The sequence below is a fragment of the Melospiza melodia genome, chromosome 1, assembly GCF_035770615.1.
Source record: "Melospiza melodia melodia isolate bMelMel2 chromosome 1, bMelMel2.pri, whole genome shotgun sequence".
Classification (NCBI taxonomy): domain Eukaryota; kingdom Metazoa; phylum Chordata; class Aves; order Passeriformes; family Passerellidae; genus Melospiza; species Melospiza melodia.
In genome coordinates this window covers 99,478,457-99,500,062 of record NC_086194.1, presented here as the reverse complement: position 1 = coordinate 99,500,062, position 21,606 = coordinate 99,478,457, and the positions used below count along the sequence as shown (strand labels likewise).

General features: G+C 38.5%; 1 protein-coding gene across 1 annotated transcript in view; it reads left to right on the top strand.

Moving 5' to 3' along the window:
- The window catches only part of FBXL7 (F-box and leucine rich repeat protein 7), a 171,627-nt gene that overhangs the window by 19,079 nt on the left and 130,942 nt on the right, over positions 1–21,606 (top strand). The window contains exon 2 of the mRNA XM_063162588.1: positions 20,193–20,282. Within this exon, the coding sequence (XP_063018658.1) occupies positions 20,193–20,282 (90 nt within the window). The remainder of the gene's footprint in view (positions 1–20,192; positions 20,283–21,606) is intronic.

Here is a 21,606-nt window from a genome sequence, read left to right as displayed (position 1 = left end):
TTAGTTTTTACTAAAAGATGAATGTTGTCAGCATCTGCCACTCTTTGTCAAGAATTCTTGATATCATCTTGTTTGTTTGTGTTTGTGTCTCCTGGCATGAACAGCTTCTGATAGCTGGATGTCAGATACCCACAGGCAATATGGCTCTGCTTCCCATGTCAGGGAATCTGCTGGATGCTCTGGATTAAATGGAGCAACTTGGACTTAGAAACACTGACTGTTCATCTTAAATTGGCAAACAACTCTAAAAGGTGATTCAAATGGGGGGAAACTTGTTCAGGGTAGGCAGAGAGGAAATGCAATGAATTTTAGGTATACTATTGATCTTGTAATTCTGGAAATACACAAGAATCCAACTACTTTTAAATTAAATGCCATGTCTTTATTAAAAGCTAAAGTACTTGCATGACTTTATCTGTTACTGATTGATTCATATAAAAAATAAAGTTTTAATAAAAGCTGTTATGAGAATTGCCAGGGTTAGTTCCAAAAAGTAATAGTGAGATGTAGTTCTCGCTTCATATATAAATCCAGAATTGTTAAGAAACAATTAGAGGAGTGACTGAGGTCACTTAGTTTGTTCACCATGGAGGAGCTTAAGGAGGATCTCATTGCAGTTACAACTTCCTCATGAGGGGAAGAGGATGGGCAGGCACTGATCTCTTCTCTGTGCTGACCAATGATAGGATCCAAGATCCAAGGGACTGGCTTGAAGCTGTGTCAGGGGAGGTGTAGGTTGGATATTAGCAAAAGCTTCTTCACCCAGAGGGTGTTTGGACACTGGAGCAGTTCCTCAGGGAAGTGGTCACAGCACCAGCCTGACAGCGTTGAGGAAGCATTTGGACAATAGTCAAGCACATAGTGTGATTCTTGGGGAATCTTGTGCAGGGCCAGGAGACAGACTGATGATCCTTATGGGTGCCTTTCAAACTAGGATATTCTGTGATTCTATAGAACATGGAAAATGACAGCCTAAAGGTGTAGCAGTGTGGCTAGGTCTTCAGAAATTTTTTCAAGCATGCATTCAGACTTCCTCCCATAAGAAAAACAAGGTAAATATTATGCTAGTGTTAAAAGCAAAACATAATATTTTGTTTTGTTTTCTGCTTAGTTATGGCTTCTGTTAGAGGGTCCTTGCTTGGAGACTTGCTTTTGTTATGAGTTTTCTGTTTCTGTTGATGTTCTTGTCCAAGTTATCTACAGCAGGTACAGGACCCAGAAGCTTAAGCAGTCCTTCTAGGCATTTTAAGACTTCTGCTATTCAAATTGACAGCAGTCTGTGTGAAGTCCTGATAGTAATTTGTTGTCATTGCTAGGGATTTGCTTATTCAGTTGTGCAACTGACCAACACATCAAATGTTATTTATTTATCATGGTTGCTTCTTTTTTTAATACGTTTTTTCCTCCGGGTGGCCAGAAGGGCCAATGGCACCCTGGCCTGTATCATTAATAGAGTGGCCAGCCGGACAGGGCAAGGACAGGGCAGTGATTGTCCACCCCCCCAGCACTGGTGAGGGCACACCTTGAATCAAGTTTTGGGACCCTCACAACAAGAAAGACATTGAGGTGCTGGAGGGGGTCCAGAGAAAGGAAACAGCTGGTGAAAGGAGCACAAGTCTTATCAGGAGCAGCTGTGGGAGCTGGGGTTGTTTAGTCTCAAGAAAGGCAGGCTCAAGAGGGGACCTTACTACTCTCTACAACTGCTTGAAAGGATGGTGGAGTAAGGTGAGTGTTGGTCTCTTCTCCCAGGTAACAAGTGATAGGATGACCTCAAGTTGTGCCAGAGGTAGTTTATATTGGATATTAGGCAAAATTTCTTCACAGAAAGAAATGTCAAGCCATGGAATAGGATACCTAGGGAAGTGGTTGAGTCTTCATCCCTGCAGATATTTAAAAGATGTGTAGATGTTGCACTTGGGCATATGGTTTAGTACTAGGCTTGGCAGTGTGAGGTTCATGGTTGGAGCTGATAATAGTAAAGGTCTTTTCCAATTTCTAAATGATTGTATGTTTTTGTGGTGATATGGATAACTACATGGACCCCAGTATTTACAAATACAATGAAGAGCTGCAACTTAGCAGTGTGTTTTTCTAAGGGCAGTCAGAACAGTTACAGAGAACACACAGCATTAATTGTAACACTTTTCATTTCTATGAGGGTGTCCTTGGGTAGCTTTTGATTTCTGGGCTCCTAGGGATATGTAGACTGTAAAGTGTTAGTAAAACTAATTCTCACTATAATTTCCATACAGTAACTCAATTAAAAAGGTCTAGTTAAAAGATGCTATCCTTTAAAGAAAATATTAAATCTTTGAAATGAAAGAAATATAAGCATATATATTCTTAATGTTAAAAATAAAATCTGGCATTGGGATGCAGACAGTCAGTGTGACTGGTTCTGAGTGACTTTGTAAGCCAGCTGGGGAATGTGTGACATTAAGCATACTGTAATCCATTCCGAAGTCAGATTGTAGTTAGAACTTTCCATGGTTCTTTAAGAATTCTGACTCAGCTGTAAGTACACATCAAAAGATTATAGCTGGTAGCCAAACAATGCAGATCATTCATTAGAACATGCGTAGTTAAATAATTTTTTGATGGAAGGAGATTGAGAGGAGGAACTTTGTGAGATGAGATCTGACACCCCTGCCTTGCTGGCCCTAAGTGGTGTAGGTTTTTGTATAAGCAAGTGTGGTTCTCTGCTCAGTTCAGGTGTTTCCTGTCCTGCCTGACACAGTACTTCTCTCTACTCTATGTGTAGCAGGTTAGCAGTGGTCTTTGGTAAACACACTTTCCAGAAGCCTCATCCAAAATGTGATGTACAGAAGTGTTTGCTGAAGGTCATCAGGGCCTTTGCCTCTTGCTTAGGTAGAATGGAAATTCTGATGACCCAGGGATATATTAATTGTGACAGTAGTAATTGCATTCATAATATATACCAGTTTCCAAGGTGTTTTCAGTTCAGCTATGTTTTGAAATCATTACAGTCATATGAATTCTGGTGGCCTGGAGGTAGTAGGATTTTTGTGGAGAATTTTAGCATCTACTTGTTAAAAATGTCTGTCTCTTCAGAGTTTCATCAGAGTTAAAATGACTACACATATAAGAACTTAAAATCTGGTGTGTCACATCAGATTAAACTTGAACTTTAGTGTTTGCTACCATGTTTTAGAAAATTATATCCTTGTCATAAGCACAACTCATGCTGCAGATATTGTGTACAGTAGAGAAACTTTTAAAAGCTTCCAAATTCCCATAAACTTTTGTTTGAGCATGCTTGACAGTCCAACCTCACATCTTCCCTATAATGTGCTTTGGCAATTGCTCAATTTAATGGGTTCTCATGGCCAAGCATACAGAGTTTTTGATATATTTGAGGCTCTACAGGGCTTGTATACTATGACCAGGTATTAGTAAAATGTGGGTTAGCTTTAAGGCAAGTAGCTTGAATTTCATAGCATTTCAATTATTTTAGCTGCAGGTGTTATTGCTATTATTGGTTTGTCGACTTTCTTTTAGTTGTTGGAATTTGTTTGGGTTTTTGGTTTTTTTGGGGAATGATTAGCTTTCAATTTTTACGTGAGGAAATATAAATCTTAGTTGGCCATCTTCAAGTTCAAGTCCATTTTTATGGGTTTGGACAAGAAATCAGTCCTTGTGTTCTTGGTCTTGGTGGCAGCTGTTCTATTTTTTTTTTTTTTAATAAATTTTTAAAGGGAGAGGAGACCTTTGAAAATGGATTTGTCATATGTTTGGTGTCTTACTTTTGTCTCCAAATACTACCAAAGAAAGTTTAATATTTGACAGTTCACAGACAGGAAGCTGTAAGGTTTTGTGATGCTTGTGGTGATAGTTGCCATTATGTTGAACATGATGCTGCTGGGTTAGGTTTGCAAACTTTCTCAAGCTGAATTTTGGTGTAAAAAACCAAGCATACATCAGTTTTAGTTCTGTATCAAAACCAAGCATGCATCAGTTTTAGTTCCTTAATAAAAGGCAACTCTGCCTTGTATTGTTTTTTAATGCTTTAGAAAGCAACTACTTCTTTCAGAGGGCAGTGTCTTCTGCTGTACAGCGCCTGCAGGCTCACTGCAGCTCTTGGCTGCCTCCCCTCCTTTTCCCCTACTGCCAGTAGTCCTGGCAAACCTGTCTCCTGAAATGAGATGTCTTTGGGTGAACAAAACTTTGGTTGATGTGAAGAGCACATAGTGAGGTGTTTTCAAGAGGGAATTGCAACAATGGTGATGTTCCTGATGGTGTTTCCTCATAGACCTGTCTTGTCTAACATTTTCATTATTGACTTTGAGCTAGATGAGGCAGCAATGTGTGTAATGATGGGAAACGTCCTTACTGCAAAAGGACCATAACAGAGTATGTTGACAGAACTTTGTGAGGTGGTAAAAGCAGAAATGGCATGAGCTCACTGGTGCAAAATACTGAGTAGTGCAGGAAAGAGATCATGACAGTAAAACTTTTATTAGGCATCTCATTGACTGGAGGCAGCTGAGGAGAAGTGATCAAGAGTGTGTTGCTAAACAGGCCATGGATTGTCAGCATGGCATAGCATGGAGATGGGAAAGTATTTGCAATGAAAGAATACTAGAACCTGTATAAAAGATCCTATTTAGAGGGCCAGAATGGCAATATTGATCTAAACCAAAAAATCTGTAGGAAATTGCCACTAGAATGCTTGGAGAAATTGGGAAATGGTGTCTTACACATTAGGCTACCTTTAAGGCTGTTGTGTTCAGGGCTGTGAAACTCGGATTGGGTCTTGTTTCCCAGAGGTAGAATAGATGCTCTGGGTGGATGTGCTTGCTATGTGCTTCTGGGGAGTAGTCCTTGGTTCCTTTTCAAATGTTCAGACTGTTACAAATCCCTGATAGATTAAAAAAATGAAAAACGACTGAAACTAGAAGTTAGAATGTTTGATCCCAGGAATATAGTTTTAAAACTATCTTTTGGACCTGGCAGCCGAGGTGGAGATTCTATTTTAAAGTAAGAGTTCTTCAAACTGTTAAAATGGTCAAACTGTTAAAATGGTCAAACTGTTAAATGTCAAACTGTTAAATGGCCTTTCTCTGTACATCAGGAAAAAGTTACTCTCTAGGTAAAAGTGACCATCGTGCTTGCTATTTTTTTAATCTTCCTGTTGGGCCTTATGTTTTTAAGTGTCTGGGGAAATGTGGTGGCATGGCTACTCGGTGGACTTTTCTTCATGGGAGAAAGCAATTAGGAAGAACCCCAATCATCTTTTCCTAATATTGGCTATACAGCTTTTATGTGCCTGAATTCAGTCTACTATGGTTTTCACTGCTCTTGGAAAATGTGAGTGGTTTTTGTACTCCTGGGTGTAGACCACCCCCTTTAGCCTGATTTTAGGCATCTGGTGCTGTGAGATGTTGTATTCCTGGTAGATGGGGAGTGCTTACAGAGTAGGCACTGGGCCATAGGGGAAGTGCTGCTATGAAGCACATCGTCAGGCCTCTGTGTCTCTTTGTCTGCTCTGCTGTGAGCTTTGCTTCAAAAAACGGCTGTTTAATTAAATGCCAGGACTCTTGCCAAATTCCAGCATGATGTAATTAAAACATTCTCCACAGGCAAGCTCTGACCAGGCATTCAGTGTGGATCAGAAACCTGATGCACCCTGGGGATCACACTCTCCGGAGGGTATTCTTCCAGTTTGAACAGAGACCAAAAGGGGATGAACAGATGGGGAGCAAGCAGGCTCATCTGCAGAACTGTAGGGTTTTCAGTGAGCTGCATCTTTTCCTCCTGCCTGTGCAGAAGGAGCAAGTAGCCACTTTCAAGCACAGCTCAGTCATCCATCAGTTACTGATACTTGTGTGGGTTTTTACAATGTTATGAAAGTTTGTCTAATTCAGTGCACTGTATCAGTGCAGACTTGTTGGATGAAGAGTGACATGACCACCTACTTCAACCCCTGATTTTTACAACTTTTTAAAAAGAATAAATCATTGTGGAAGATCGTGTGTGTCATGACCCTGCATTCCTTTGCAGGGATCCTGTTATATGTCACTTGGCAGTTTGTTTTACCCACTGTGGTGGGTACTTGATCAACTTGAAGAGATTTTATTCTCTGCTCGTTTTTTTTCAGTGAAAATTAGAATATTAACTGCTTGCTCTTGCCAGGAATAGGAGAAACGGCTTTCCCTGCAGACTTCCAGAATTGAAGTGTTGGTTGTTCATGCTGCTGGACTGCAGCAATAGAATAAAATTCCAGTCCTCCAGAGCTTATCTTCTTTATTGGAAGAGTCAGACAGAAAAGCAGATTTGAGGAAACAACTAGTATTTAATACTAGTTGTCTTGATGGATATTTGCCTACCTACCACTAGACTGCTTAAATCATGGAGAGCTTCATCTGAGAGACTAAAAGAGGGCAGTAAACTTAGAGATTTCATGAACTTGAAAAGTACCTTGGGAATGTGCCTGTGGATGTTGCTGGGGAGTAGATGGAATGGAAGGCTCTGAAGAAAGATCTGTTTGGCTGTTTTGTTTTTAGTTGGTGGGACAGGATATGGTAAATAGTGAATAAATCTCAAGCCAACAGTACCTCCCTTATGTCAGGTACTGCCTGTGGGTAGTTTTTGTTGTCTTGATTTTTAAAGGTGTTGTTTATCAGTGGTGCCTGTTCTGGAAAGGGGGACAGTGAAAGTATTAAGAAAGGTTATTCTGCACTGTTGCAAGCCAGTGGAGTGGGATGATGACAACTGAGGCTGAGATTTATCCCTTTGAAATAGAGATAGTCTTACATAGCGAAAGGTCACCATGGGGACAGATCAAGCTTTATGCGATTTGTTTCCTCTAAGAAAAAAGTTCCTTTTCAAACAGGTATTTACTAATGGTTAGTACATGCTTTTAAAGGTAAGAGAAAGCACACCTCTCCTTTTTGAGAGGTGTGGTTTTCTTCAGAGTGAGATGTGGTGCCAAAAAGGCATCTGCTGTTGGGCACTGTCAGCGGAGCTCTGAGATGGATCAGCCTTTCTGTCTGACCTAGACGTGCTCAATATCCATCTCTTCCTTTGTGTGCCAAAACCACTTTGGCAAACGTTCTTCCATAGTTATGTATATTTTTAAATGCTTTAGATATAAGATTCAAGATGTATTTTGTTATTTGTGAGTGGACTGACTTAGTAAAGATATTTGTCATTAATAAATGCCTCTGTCTACAGCTTCAGATTTTGTAGTGATGCTTTCTGAAGTTGGGTTTCAGCTCAAATAAGAGTGTTTTTTACTTCAAAGAAAAGTGTGCTGTATTGCAAAAGAAAATGTCAGAACACTGCAGATAGTAACCATTGAGAAAGCTTGCCTTCAGGTGTTTGCTGACATCTGAAACCCAGATTATGAATTTCAAAATAGTAGTAATACTGGTGCACTCATTGCATTGTGCAACTTGGATTTCTGAAGTGATGTTAAAAATGGACACACTCTTGCATTTCTTGACTGTATGCATCTCTGTGTGTGCATTTATATGCAGAAATCAGGTACCTTTCTGAGTTTTCAAAACAGCATGGATGTTCAAATAGCATTTATTCTTTTTGTTAAATTATGAATTAGTAGTTGTGCTATGCTGGAATCACAGCCGTAATCTGTCTAAAACTCTTATTTTCCTATGGCAACTTTGTTTTGGTAGCTATTGATTTTTCAGATGTGTAGTATAATCATTCAATAGTATGAATATCTGTTACTACTAGAAGCATGGGAGGTATTTTAGGAAATATTGATACAATCTCACCTCTGCTACCCAGCATTTCAGATATATTCCTACTCATTTTCTGACATAGACATAGGACAAGTTTTACTTGTGTTCTTCACTTCCGTCCTTTTGTCTTTCCATCCTGTACACACTGCCACTGCTTATGTTTTGAGCAAGTACCTTCTAATGACTTCCTTTGACACAGGGTGTGACAAGCAATGGAAAAACAGATGATGACTTTAAGCATTCCTGCATTCTCTCAGGCCCTCTGAGGTAGGGTAGTGGATGAACATGCACTTACTGGCACAAGGGGAAAAAATCAGCCTGTTTGGTTTAAAATGCCTCTGTGTGCTCCCTGGATGGAGTTAGTGGGCTTGCTTGTTCCAGGCTGGTCCAGGACTGCAATGGCCTTCCTGCTGCTGTAGAGTTTGTACCTATGTTTGAAAAAATGTTAGCCTTAGGTTTCCTTTAATGAAGGCAAGGAGAACCCAAGACAATGACACACGATACCTAATCACATGGGAAATCACTGCTTCAGTATTAGTTTCAGTATGTTGTTTAGTTTTGGAGAAGTCTTTTTCAGTACAGTGATTTGGCTTCAGTTTTAATTTGCAAAAATTAATGCCTGAAACATGGCATTACTTTTGCATTTCAATTACATTTTGCACTATGTACTAATGAACTGGTACGAGAGTATCTCAACCTTCTCTGAAGGCGCTTTCTGTGTAAGAACAATGGTCTAGCTCATAGACTTTACCCTGAAAAATAGCATAGTGGAGATTGAGATAAATCAGCAAAACTTCTAGCTGGCTTGGACAAGCAGTTTTACTCCTTTTGTCATGGTACAGATAATTTCTGAAGACTAAATTTTAAGATGAGTAGATCAGGTTCTTGGCATGGCATGGTCTATTTCTCAAACAGTGGCATTTAGTTAAAACTTAAATCTGAAAAGAATCATGTGAGTTGTTAGCAGCTCTCAAGTGTAGTTAGCCAAGGGTAAGCTGTCCTTTTAAGAGGATATTGTGGAAATGAGCACTGGAGCAAGCTTCCTGCACCTGTGGCTCTTTAACATCAACTGTGTTTTGATCTGATATGCAGCCATGGACATGCCAAGACCAGAGAAGTGCAGGTGTTTCCCTCTGGCTCATGTAAGATATATGCTTCCCTGGAAGTAAAATGCAGCTTGCTATTGCCTACAACTACAAAAGTGGATACTTAGTAGTTAAGGAAGTGCTTGGGTATGAAAGGTGCCAAATGGCACTAGACAAAGAGATTTCAAAGAGGAGGGAGTGGGAGGAAATGCACAACTGTTGTCAGTTCCCAGAACACAGCTACTCTGCTCCATGCTCTACCTCTGTATGTAAAAGTCCAGACTTGCTCTGTCTGCTAGCAAAAATGTACTAATGGCATTGTAAATGTTATTGGACTTGCTAGAAATCATCAGACAGGTTGGAGCAAATGCAGGCAGATGCAAACTAAATCCCAAATGGCTAAATTGTTGAACATCTCTACTCCCCACTAGAAACACACTTTGGGAATGTTTCTTGTCAGATGGATTGTGGTCAAGGAGTTGGAACAGTTTTCACAGAAATGAGTTTGTAGTGGTGACTGCTTTCAGCAAAACTAAGCTGAGAGACTGAAAGACTTGGGAAGAGTTGAGTGGTGTTGTTCAATGGCAAAGGCATTAAGGCATTCACTTATGTTTGGCTACTCTTGCTTAACAGGTCTGCCAGCAAAGGCTGCTGTCCTGGGCATTGCTCAGTTTGATTTGGTTCATCAGGCACATCTTTCAGAGCCAAGAGGAGCTAGGGGCTGAGCCTTGGGTAGAGCCAGTTGGGCCATCTTCACATTGCACTGCATAGGTTGCTTAGCTGGTTTCAGGATGATAAAAAAGCCATTAAAATGTGTAACTGAGTGGAAGTTTATGCAAAGAGAGAACCAGAGTATCTTGTAGATAGATAGTGCGCTTGGACCTTATCCTGTTGACCACAGAGCCTGGTCTGTGTTTGCTGTTAGCCTCAGCCTGTCTGACCCCCCTATTTGGATTTCTAGTTTCCTTCTCATGTTACCAACCTGATTATTGACAGCAGTTTTTGTATAATAAACTGTTTCTTCTGTAATAATTACCATTGCATTGTACCACTTCATGTGCTTTCTCTCAACTTTTGAGTCACCCTAGTTATTACAAATCTTAATAATGATTGAATGGCTGTTTGGTTTGGATTTTGTGGGGTTTTGTTTGTTTGTTCGTGTTTTTAATTTTGAGGGTTTGTGTTTCTTGTTTGGGTTTTTTTTTGTTGCTTTTGGGGTTTTTGCTTGGGTTGGGGTTTTTTTGGTGGTTTTTGTTTGTTTTCTTTTCTTTTTGGTTGGGAAAAATTCTCTAAAATGATTCATGTTTCTTTGGTGTGACATCTATTAGTTTTTTGCCAGTACTAATTAATTAAAAAATATGTGCAGAAGTGTGATCAAGAAGCTGATTCCCTGAGTGTTTTAAGAGTGCTCACATGACACTGTAGTGGTGAAGATTTTGTGTCAAATGACAGAATATTAATGCAAGCAGTGCATCCTCTGTCCTCTTTTCTGTACAGGTAGTTAATTGGCTCAGAGAAAGAAACTTAGGATTAATTAAAGAATGTTTTTAATTACTTAAAGAAGAACTAAAGAGTCAGTGTGATGCTGGGCAGGATGAATGGGAGCTGGAGACTGGCCCTGCTGCACCATGGCTGGTTCCCAGAAACCATCCAGACAAGAGCATCATGAGCAAGAGGTTTTTTTGAACTGTCATGTGTAGTGGTCACTGACATACCCACTCTGTTTCTGCTCTCTTTTCTTCTGCTGGAGATGTACCTTTGTTTCAGTAATCTTTTTTTCCTGTGATCAGAAGCTAATTCTAAAAACGACAAGAATGAGTAATACCAAAGAGCAGAACTACTTCTTGTCAGTTGTGCTTGGAAGAAAGGGGGATGAAGCATGTCTTTTCACAAAGACATTAGATAAAATACTTTTGAAAGCAGTGCCTTTATATTTATTTTATTTTTCAGGATTGCTCAGTTGAATTAGAGCTTTATGGATATACTTCAGAAGGAATTTTGTAATTCTCAAACTGTAACCAAAAACCTTTATGACAGTGGCATGCATACTACTAAATAGTGAGGAAGAAAAGCATTTCAAAATTAAATACTGAATTTTAAGCAGGGTGGATATTAGTTAAATTTGGTTTTTTCTTTACTTCTGTCCTTCTCCCACTGAAAACCTCTGTGAGTTGTAAATAACATAGCCCTGGTGAAGGTTGCAGGGCAAATGAATAGTGTCCTTTGTCTTTTTGTTGCTGGTTTGTTGGGATACCTTAGATCATATGCTGCAAATAAAATAGATGAAGAAATTGTAATGCCTTGAGGGAGATACATTTATATTTAACTCTTCTCAGAGTTTCCATGCCATGTTTTCATGTCTTCTGACAGGAATAATTTTTTGTTAAAGAGAGCTGAAATATAGATAATAGTGCAGAAGGAATAAAAATGCTGAATTGGCAGTGAAAGCACAGAATCTCTATGGAGAATTACTGTCCTACTCACATTCTGGGGAGAGATGAGCCTCTGCATTGTTTTGGATAAATTTTACTCTGTGTTCAGGCAGTGACTGCAGTGGCAAATTGCAGTAGTGCGTACAGTCTCTGTACAGAATTGAGACTAAAAGATTAATTTATGTAATTGAAACTACAGAGAGTTTTCGATAGGAAAAATGGAATTTTCTATTACATTAAAATGATCAAATGATCTGTTAAAACTGTATTTTAAAAAAATTAGACAGGTACTGGGTCTTTTTGGGTTTTTTGTGGCTTGGTTTTTTTTTTTTTTTTTTTTTTTTTTTTTGTTTTCAGCGTGATCATTGCCAGACATCTGTGGTTAGTGCAACATTAGAACTTTGCATTTCATAGAATTCAGAGAAAAAGGAAGAAGAAATCTAAAACTGATTGCCAAATGTATTGTATGAAGCCTTAGTTTGATTTCTTTTGTAAGTATGGCTTCTTTCATTCTCTTAATTGTTTTTAACCTAGTTATGTGCTGATGAGTTTCATTTCTGAACCTGCTAGTATGAAGCTTGTCCTTTTGCCAAACTTGATTGTCAGTTAAAAGAAGTAGAGATATTTCTCAAGTTTGTAGGTTTTCTCCTGTTAGTTGCCTTTAAGATACCACCCTCTATCATTATATGCCTTCTTCACAAATCAGTTTCATTTAGTTTTTGTAATCCCTCTATTTTTCAGAGTCTCCTTCTACTTGCATCCTTGAGTCAGCCATTTCCCTTTCCCCCTCTTCCCCTCCCTGTATCCATCAGTAAAGAAAAGCTGGAAGTGACTGTGCTTATCTAAAAGAGTAGAGTGATCCTTGTCTGCTTTTCCTTAGCTGTCAGGTTCTTTTGTTCTTCTTTAAGTAAAGAAGTCATCTTAGGCTGTCAGATCTGTATTCTCACATGAAAAATTTGTGTATTACTTTTCACAGTGTACACTGATACCAGAGTCCTTGGTATCATGTCTCAATAAACGTTTTTCACTTCGTCAGTTCTTTACCATTAACTCTGACTTAAACAGCTGTCAATAGTCAAGCTGAAAATTTGGGAGATATTGCAAGGTTGATTTTTGTGGTGTTACTATGTACTACACCAAAAAAGCTGCCCCTCCAGCCTGCCACAGCAGCCACTTCCATCTGGGGGTTTCTTCTGTTTCCATTGTAGCTGACTGAGCAGTGAAATTGATAGTGTTAAGTTTACTATTAATATTTTTTGTTTAGATCTTGGAACTAGTTGTTTGTGAAAATCTAAAAAAACAAATCTTAAGTATTAGTGGTATTACTGTGGAAGACAAATGTGTTTGGTGGGTTTGATTTTGTACTACTGAAGTATATTATGAAATTCAGACTGTACCAAATGTCAGATGCGTTCCATGCAGTAGCAGGTTGCAGCCACTTCAGAATCTGTACTGGAGTTCATCCTCTCTGGCTACCTCCACTCTTTGGCATGTCTCATGCAATAAAGTGCAAATGAAGTCTCTGCCAATTTATATTTGGTATTGAACTGGATAGTCCTTGCCTTTTCTGAATGGAAAGGATTAGCATTTCACTTAAATTACAGTAGAGCTGGGAAAAAAACCAAAATTGAAGTAGCCTTTAGTGATGAATTTGCCAATGAAGTGTCTTTCTCAGAGAAAGTATAAAACTAGAAAAAGGGGTTTTTTTGACTTGTGTTTATTAATTTTTTGTGTTGGTTTAATAATTTTTTTGGCTTTTGGATTAAAATAGTAGAGTCAACATTAGGTAATAAATTTGAGAACATTGTGTCTAGAGTAAATGCCCATCTTACAACATGGTGATGATTGGATGACAACTTGTAATGGAAAGCCCTACATTAAATGAACGAATGTTTTCTAAGAAACTTCTGTGATTGGTAGGAAGGCCAAATTTTTATTTCCCTGTTTTCTTGGCAAAGTAGAAGGTTACAGAGTGGGAACCATTTTGGAAATAGGCTGAGCCATTTCAGTGGAAGATAACATTTTAATATTTAGTTGGGAGATATGCTAGTCCTGCTAAGTAAGAAAAAAGGATGCTAAAAATTTCCCATCTTGTTTTCTCAAGAGATCAAATAAGCAAAGTACTTGCATTCTTTCTTTCCCAGGCAGCCTAGACTAAACAGTTTATGGAGTTCTATCACTGTGTGTTTGAAAAGTAGAGCTTAACACTTGGAGTGGGTGCAAAGTTTAGCTGCAAATAAATATTACCTTCTGGCATGCAGGCTGCTTAGCAGGTGTGAAGAAAGGCCTCAAAGTAGTTTGATGCATTATTGATTCTTTATAAACCTAACAGTCTTGTGTGTTGTTTGTCACTCTGTATGGTGAAATCCTTTGATAAACTAGACATGTACTGTCTTCAAAATTAGGGTGGCCTTCATAGTCCCATATAAGGGTTCTTGGTTTACAAACCTCATCAGTGAGTGCTGAAGTTCACTTGGAAAGGGATAATATCTAGAAAATATATTTTTATCTGTTACATAGAGGAGGCAACATGTGCTCTGACTCTGTTTAGTTGTTGGATTAGATGAGTCCACTTGAAGACTTCATTAAATAAAGCCTTTAGTATTCTAAACTCATAGTGAGTTATTTAGCGCCTGGCAAGTTTAGCACCTGAGAGTTAAAGATGTCCTGACTGCAAACCCACTAGGCTTCCAGTGCAGCAATTAAAATCTATGACTATGCAAACAATTTTATTTAATCTTCACGATTTTAATCCAGATGATCTGAAGGCTTTCCTTGGTGGTAACAAACATCATTCTGCTAAACAGTTCTGAAAAATTCAATCCCCCACCTGCACTCTAATGTTCTGAAGCCTTTTGCAGTATAGTGGATAAACTGTTGTGTCTTGCTATCTGCAGCACAGCTGTATTTACATCAGAATTAAATATGCTTATTGCCTTCAAGTGGGCTTCTTGTATCTGGTTGTAACACTGCCTCAAAAAGGTGACACTGAGGGGCTGAGCCTCAGGGCTCCCCTGCTCTGAGGGGCTCAGCCATGCCCTGTGGTGGGGCCATTTGGCTGGTACCTGCACCTGGGAAAGGTTCCTAAAAGAAATAAAACATGAGGTGACTTGCTCTACCAGGGATATATTAGTGCAGCCTGTTGGCGCTTGCAGGACGTTTTGTCGTGTGCTGTGGTACTTGAGAAGGTGAGGCAGGCGCTGACTGAAAGAACAAAACTGGCCAAATTGGCCTGTGGGACCTGAATTGAAATTTAGCTTAACACTTACACAAATGCTGCAGAACTAAGTGTACTATTTCATAGCTAAGTTATGCCAGATTTCACAGCCAAATTTCACAATCCTGGAAGATGGAGTGTGGTTTAAAAATAAAAAAAGTAATGTAAAAATGCTTGTGGAGATTCCACTTGTGAAAGTTTTGAGAAATATTGTCCCAAAGTACCAGTGCTAGCACATATCTGCAAACTCTACAAACTTCAGTGTGCTTCCTGTGAAACATTCAGTTTATTTCTTCTCTTTGGGATTGGAGTTTGTGCAGATTACTGCACAAGTTATTTTATCATATCCTGGCAAATGTTGGGTGGAATCAAATTTGGAGCCTGCTTGTTACATTGGCACGCATTTTAATTTGGAAAAAAGCAAGAGCAAGCTCAAGAGCCATATGCCTAAGATTTTAGGGCAGAAGGTCAGTTGTGATTGGTCAAAGTGAATCTGTAAATGAACATACTTCATCCTGAAAGCAGTTCAGTGAGTAACAATGCTTGTAGGTAGGTAACTTCAGTGTTGAAACAGTGGTAGTTTGGTCAGCAACTAAGAATTAGTAGATGGAAACCATTTTTATGACATATAATTTCCATTCGTACAAATGTAAAGTTCAAGGAGAATGATTGTCCAAAGTGTGTAGTCCAACTTTTCTTCAATATATCAATCCATTTATCCAAAGTGTGTATCCAACTTTGGATAAATGGATTGATATATTGCATCTTTAAAGGATGCTTTATATCCACAAAGCCTCAGTACTGCACTAGGCTGCTGATTTCCATGGGAATACTTGGAAACATACTGGGAGTCTGCAGTCTTTGGAGGGGCAGATTGTAAAGAGATACACTTGAGGTTTTGGTGACTTGGACCAGCATAATGTGTGTCATGGAAATAAGAGAAGGAAAAGAGATTTTTCTTTCCTCTTGAATGATCCCTGATGCTTTGAGGTTTGGATTAATTTTTTTTTTCTGGATCTCTTCTTGATGTGGTTGGCATGTATTTGATTTTAAAAGAACTTCTCTGAAGATATAAAAGAGAAAGTAATGATCATCTGTAGGAAAACCATGCACATATGCACTTTCATTTTGAGAAGTTTAATTTGAATAATGTCATTTGGATAAGAATTGGTGGCTTAAGTAAACAAAATTTTCAGACTTTTTACATCAAAGTCATTGTAATATAACACTTATGGACAGTTAAAAAGATTAGTGGTTATTCTGGACTTAATTGTTTTCTGCTCTCTTTTCCTAAATGATTATTTTGTTTTTCTGTTTTGGCATTTTGTCTAATGTTTCACTTCAGCATGGCAAGCAGTGGATTTGGGTGTACTATCCATTTAATTCCTGGGGTACCTGTCACTGCTTGCTGAAGAAAGACATCATCACATAAAAACTTGATGTCAAGAGAAGTACTGCTGTTACTTTCCAGGGTGACACAAAAGAAACAATGGTCAGGTCAACCTGTCTCTATGAGATCTTAGAGGGATGTGTAAAATATGGCTTGCAAATGCTCATAACACCAGAATCCAAGGCAAATGTGCTGTGTAAAAACCTAACAAAATTGTTCCAGAGTGAGTGAAGGGGACTCACTGCTGTTCAGACTAGGAAAGGCTTTGCATATGTGGTTCCCAAAATAGTGTTTCAGTGTCATACAGTTATAGACTGTGCTTTGCCATGGAAGTTTAAATTGCATTGATTCTGTCCTGACTGGCTTGGGATGTCTTTGATACTTGTCAGCAGTGAGTGTGATGGCAGAATCCAAAGTTTGCAAAACTGAAGATAGCAAGCACTTTATAAAACAAGCATAATTTTGTTGTCATTATAGGCATCTGTATGGTAAAAAGAAAATTAAACATATGATTTTAATAGTCATGATTCAAAAAGAGACAAGGTAAATTTAATAAAGCTGTAGGGCTACTAAGTGGAAAGATGTCTGTGGCTGAAAAACTTCTGTGGGCTACAAAGGCCTGAAGACAATGTTGAGAAGTATGTTATATTATATGCTTTCCTGATTCTAGCTTTCTTTCCAGCAGGATCAAAATGTAATCTGCAGGAAATAGTGTACTAGGTTAGATAGCTGGAGTCTTGTTCCTACAACTATTGTAAGATTTTGGCACTAGCAGATGGAAAAAAAAAATCCCTACTTTTGCTTCTTCAGAAGCAGGTCAGAGACATGATTTGAATTGCAACTGTGTGGCTGTGTGATTCTTTGCAGGTGTTGTGAAGTACATGCTACCTTCACTCCCAGTGTGAATTATGTTGTATTCTAGGAAAATGGATTTCTTCTATCATATCTACATACTACCATAGTGCAGTTTCCTTTCTTTTGGATTGCAGCTTCTGGTTTAGGAATAAAGAACTGTTGACTGTATGAAGGAAACTCTAGATCATTGCAAGTCATGTTAGGGAAGCTTTTGGCAGGCCTTTAATTTTTTTAAGCAGACGATCAAATACAGTCATTAATGCTGTAGTCTTTGCAATATTGCCCTCTGTTTTATCCTTCTGGTTGTCATTGCATTAGAACCCTTGTCAGGGTATATTTATGTGCAATGACTTTCTCAATGCACTTTTTAAATTGGAGAGGAACTGGTCTCTGGAAACCAGTGTTATGCTGTGCTTTAACTTTTCCCTATAGCATTAGGGAAATCAGCAGTCTTTGGATTTCTGTGATTCTAATATTCCATGTAATCGTTTAGGTTGGAAAAGACCCTCACAATCGAGTCCAACTGCGAACCCGGCGCTGCCAAGTCCATCACTAAACCGTGTCCCCAAACGCCACAGCTACATGTCTTTTAAATACCACCAGGGATGGTGACTCCTCCACTTCTCTGAGCAGCCTGTTCCGATGCCTGAACACCCTTTTAGTGCAGAATTTTTTTCCTAGTATGGAACCCAAACCTCCCCTGGCACAACTTGATGCCGTTTCCTCTTGTCTGTCGCTTCTTACTTGGGAGTAGAGGCCAACTATGATCTCCAGGCTGAACAGCTGCTGCTCTCCTAGCCTTTCCTCTTTGTGAATATTTAAATACTGTTATGTTTTAGCTTTGGCATGTGTACATGAGTCTGCAGTAGCCAAATCTAGCCTACTCAAAGCTTTGTGCACTGAGGAAAAACCAAAAGAAAAGATATATAGTGTCAGCTAGTCTATTTGAAACACATTGAAAATTACTAGAAAGTACATCCTTTCTCCTTATCTGAGTGGAGAGTTACAGTGTTGGCAATAAGGAAAAAGGCTAGTTTTGGGGCTCTATGCAGTCAGAGGAAACTCCATATAAAAATACAATTACAGGCAGAACTGTATCAAACCAAAGCAACAACTATGTTTTGTTTGTTTTTTTTCCTTTCTCTTAATTTCTAGTTTTAAATTCTTGAAAGGTATTTAAATGTTTTAAAGTTCAAGTAGATTTAAATGATAAATATCTACATTTACATCAGGCATTTCACAATTTCTACAGAAGTGTGCAATTTTAAATATGTTGCTATGATGTGTACTGACAGTAGCTTACAGTGGGTAAAACATTTTGGTTATGCTCTTTGAGGTGGGCTTGTATTTGGGGTAAATAGAACTGCTATTGTTAATGGGGAGCCTGGGAAGAATTCACTTTGTGAAAACAACCCATTGCAGATATGACCATCTTGCAACTCTGCTGTTATTTGGTTTCACTGACTTCCTTTCCCTCTTCCCTCCCCCCAAAAAGATAAATTCTCTTTTAGAGGAAATCCTGTTTATTTTCTTGAGGAAATAATTTTTCCAGTTGCTCTGTTTAGTTTTGTTTTCTTTCTATGAATCTGTTGAGGAGTGCTGATACCCCTTAGAATTTTATTTTCTGCCTCTGTAGTTAGAGTTTTTGATGTATCAGGAGTTGCTGGTAGTGGCAATACCACCTAAATGCCTTTCAGTACCTTCAGTAGTGATTTGATTCTCAGCTGCTGCAGGTGTTTCTTGTTCTTTGGCCTCTTCTTGGGACAGAGCATTTAACAAGTACCCTTCCCTTTTATCTTCTGCCTTTCTTCTACCACAAACCTTGTTGCCTTAGTTATGGAGTTATTTTGGGGCAGTAATTTTTATAAAGACCACAGTCTATTACTGCAACTTGTCACAGCTTGAGAACAATTGAAGATATTCTGGAAGTGCTGCTTCTTGGTTTTGCTTAACTTCTTAAAGGAATGTAAAAAGCAATTAGTGAATCACTGAAAATACACTTTTTTCTTTCTCTTCACCCTGCCCAGCTACTAGCTTTAGCCATTTATTTTTTTTTATCTTCTTCTGACCATTTTAATATCCTTTCACTCCAGTTAAATTCAAAATCATCTCTCAAATCGAAGCATGTTAATTTAAGCAACTTTCTGTGGAGGATGATTCTCTAGGGCTGGCTGACAGATTAGGTGGCAGTACCTTGGTTGTGAAACAACCTACATTTGCACATTCTCCAGTTGTTTCCCATTAAAATTTAAATCCTTGTTCTGTTGTGGCACCTTTAAAAAGCAGACCTCTCCCTTACATCTAAATGTTATGAAAACCAGGCATACTGTAACCCAGAACCCCAAGGAATGCTTGATTGAAATAACAGATCAGAAAAGTCTCTTGCTAACATTTCTGTGATTATGGGTTTACTCAAGTGACAGAAACTTGGTGTCAGCTAGCTTTCTGCATACAGATTAATTTTGGTCAAAAAAACCCAAATAGGTCTTAAAGGCTTCAGTGATGCAGTGTTTTTGGGGATAGGTAACTTCTTAAAATGTAACAGTGTTCACTGCATTTCCTCTCTCTAGAATTATCCCACTTATTGCTCTTTGGGTGGTTGGTCTGGTTCCTGCTGCAGAGTAGTGCAGTATTCCCTGCTAGTAATTACTGAGATTGAGTAGAATGAGTGAAGGGAAACAGGAGTGACTCCTTCTTAGATCCTCGCAGGAAAACAAAAAGACAGCTTTGGTTTAGCCAACTCTGTTCTTCTGTAGTATCTATACAGGTTAGTTTTTAATATGTATTTGGATTTCTTTTGTTTGTAACTTGTATCTAGAATTTGACATCCTGCAAATATGTCTGAAGACAGTGATATAGGAAATTCAGGAAAAGCTTTTAAGAGAGAAAAATAAGAAAAGAAACATCCATAGGTTATGATTTACAGCTAAAACCTCTCCACCATTAGTGAGAAGTTAATTTTGAAATGGTGTATTACATCATGCAGTGAGTATGGTGAAGGAGAAAACAGATACCTTGCTTTCATTTTCACATGACCAAATGACTTGAATACATGATGTGAACACATAAGACAGAAATCTAAACTCATTTAACATATTTTGAATGTAACCATTTTTCTTGATCTGTGTTAGAAGTATTTGAATGAGTAAAGTGAACATTTAAGTTCCCCTAATGTTTTTAATCACAAACATTTAATTTTCAACAGACCTTAGCAAATATATACTTTATGAGAGGCCCTGTGGCATAGGAGACTATTTGCAGCCTCAATACACGTAAAGATGCACATGCTAGAAGTTACAGTGCAGTGAATTCCTATTCTGGTGTGTACAAAATGAACATCAGCTGCTTTAAACCTAGTTTAAAGCTTCCTGGAGTTTTTCCAGGTTCAGATATTGAAGGTCTTTCTATTTCAAAGTTTGAACTCATGTTTTTGTTCTCTCTCCCCTCCTCCCCCCCTCCCTCCCTTTCCACCTCCTTCTCCTTTTGCAGGCAAGGGCAGCTCAAGCATCTCATCCGACGTGAGTTCAAGTACGGATCACACACCCACCAAAGCCCAGAAGAATGCAGCTACCAGTGAAGGTAGGCAGCTGGTACTCATTACCCAGGTCAGGCCCCCCCAGCAGAATCCTAGCAGTTTTCAGAAGAAGAAACTCTCCTCCCCACTCCTTCTGTGTAGAGTAGCATTGGTCTGCTAGAAATCCCAAAGCCATTCTTCCTTCAAACAGTTTTCACTTCTGCCTGTGGTAGTTTCTGATTTGAATTTGTGACAAAGGATTTAAGTACTTCTGCAGAACCCAAATGTAAAGAGTTAGGAGTAATTTTGTATGCTACTTTTTCAGCAAAGGCCTTTATACTTAAGATTTTATGTGACATTATTTTGCAGTTATATGTGAAGGATATGTTTGATGGAAGCTTTTTGACATACAATTTAGGTCAAATATCAGTCATAATTCTTTTTGTATTGTAAACACCATGAAAATATGAGTTGTTTGAGAAAATGTTTTCAAAGGTATAGCTGCGGGCATGCTGACCTGACAGATTTAATTAGGTCAGTACACCTCACCTCAATTACTGGAGTATGTCATCACTGAGGGCTGGATTTTTGATGTCCAGGGGAAGGAGGTGTCATGTCTGTCAGTATCAGTACAATGTTGTGCTAACTGGTCTATGAACAGAAAAATGCTGATTGTTCCTTTCTGACTTGTTACATGTGAGTGGGTGTGCCCTGTTAAATGTAAGTCTACTTGCCCTAGTTTTTATAATTTAAGGCTGAGAGGAAATAACTATATATAATTTATTGATGTAAGCCATAAGGCTTTGTAAAAATTGTATATTTATATGCCTTAACTAGTATTTCTGTTTAACTGTCATAATGATTTGGTTTTACTTGGTAGTAATTGAGTTATAATTCTGATTTCTTACATTTCAAATTAAGTTACAAGCTCTGATTGCTCTCAGTTTAGTTTTATTTCTTATGGTTAAAGGAAATCGGTCTTTTGAATAGTTCTGGTGTGGCAAGTCTGACTATGGCTGTAGAATCTGTTCAGTAAAAGCAGTTCATGTAAGTAATAAATTACCACATAAATCACAAGAGTTCTGATGTTGGGCATGCATAATCCCATACCAGGAATGAATATCTGGCACTTATGAATCATAAGAAACACTGGTTTAGAATCTGTGCTTTTTAGTCCAGCCAGTAAATTTAAGAACAAACAAATAAATGTTAATCATAAGTTGAATAGTAGACATCGTGTTTCTTTAAACCTTAGATTCAAAAGTTTTGAGGGATCTGAAAGAGGTGAATTACCAGGACACAAAAAAAATTTAGGAAATGTATTCTCTTTATGACAGCCAAGAATGAAAAAGAAAAGAAACCACAAAAGAATCGTGGAAACTCTGAAGT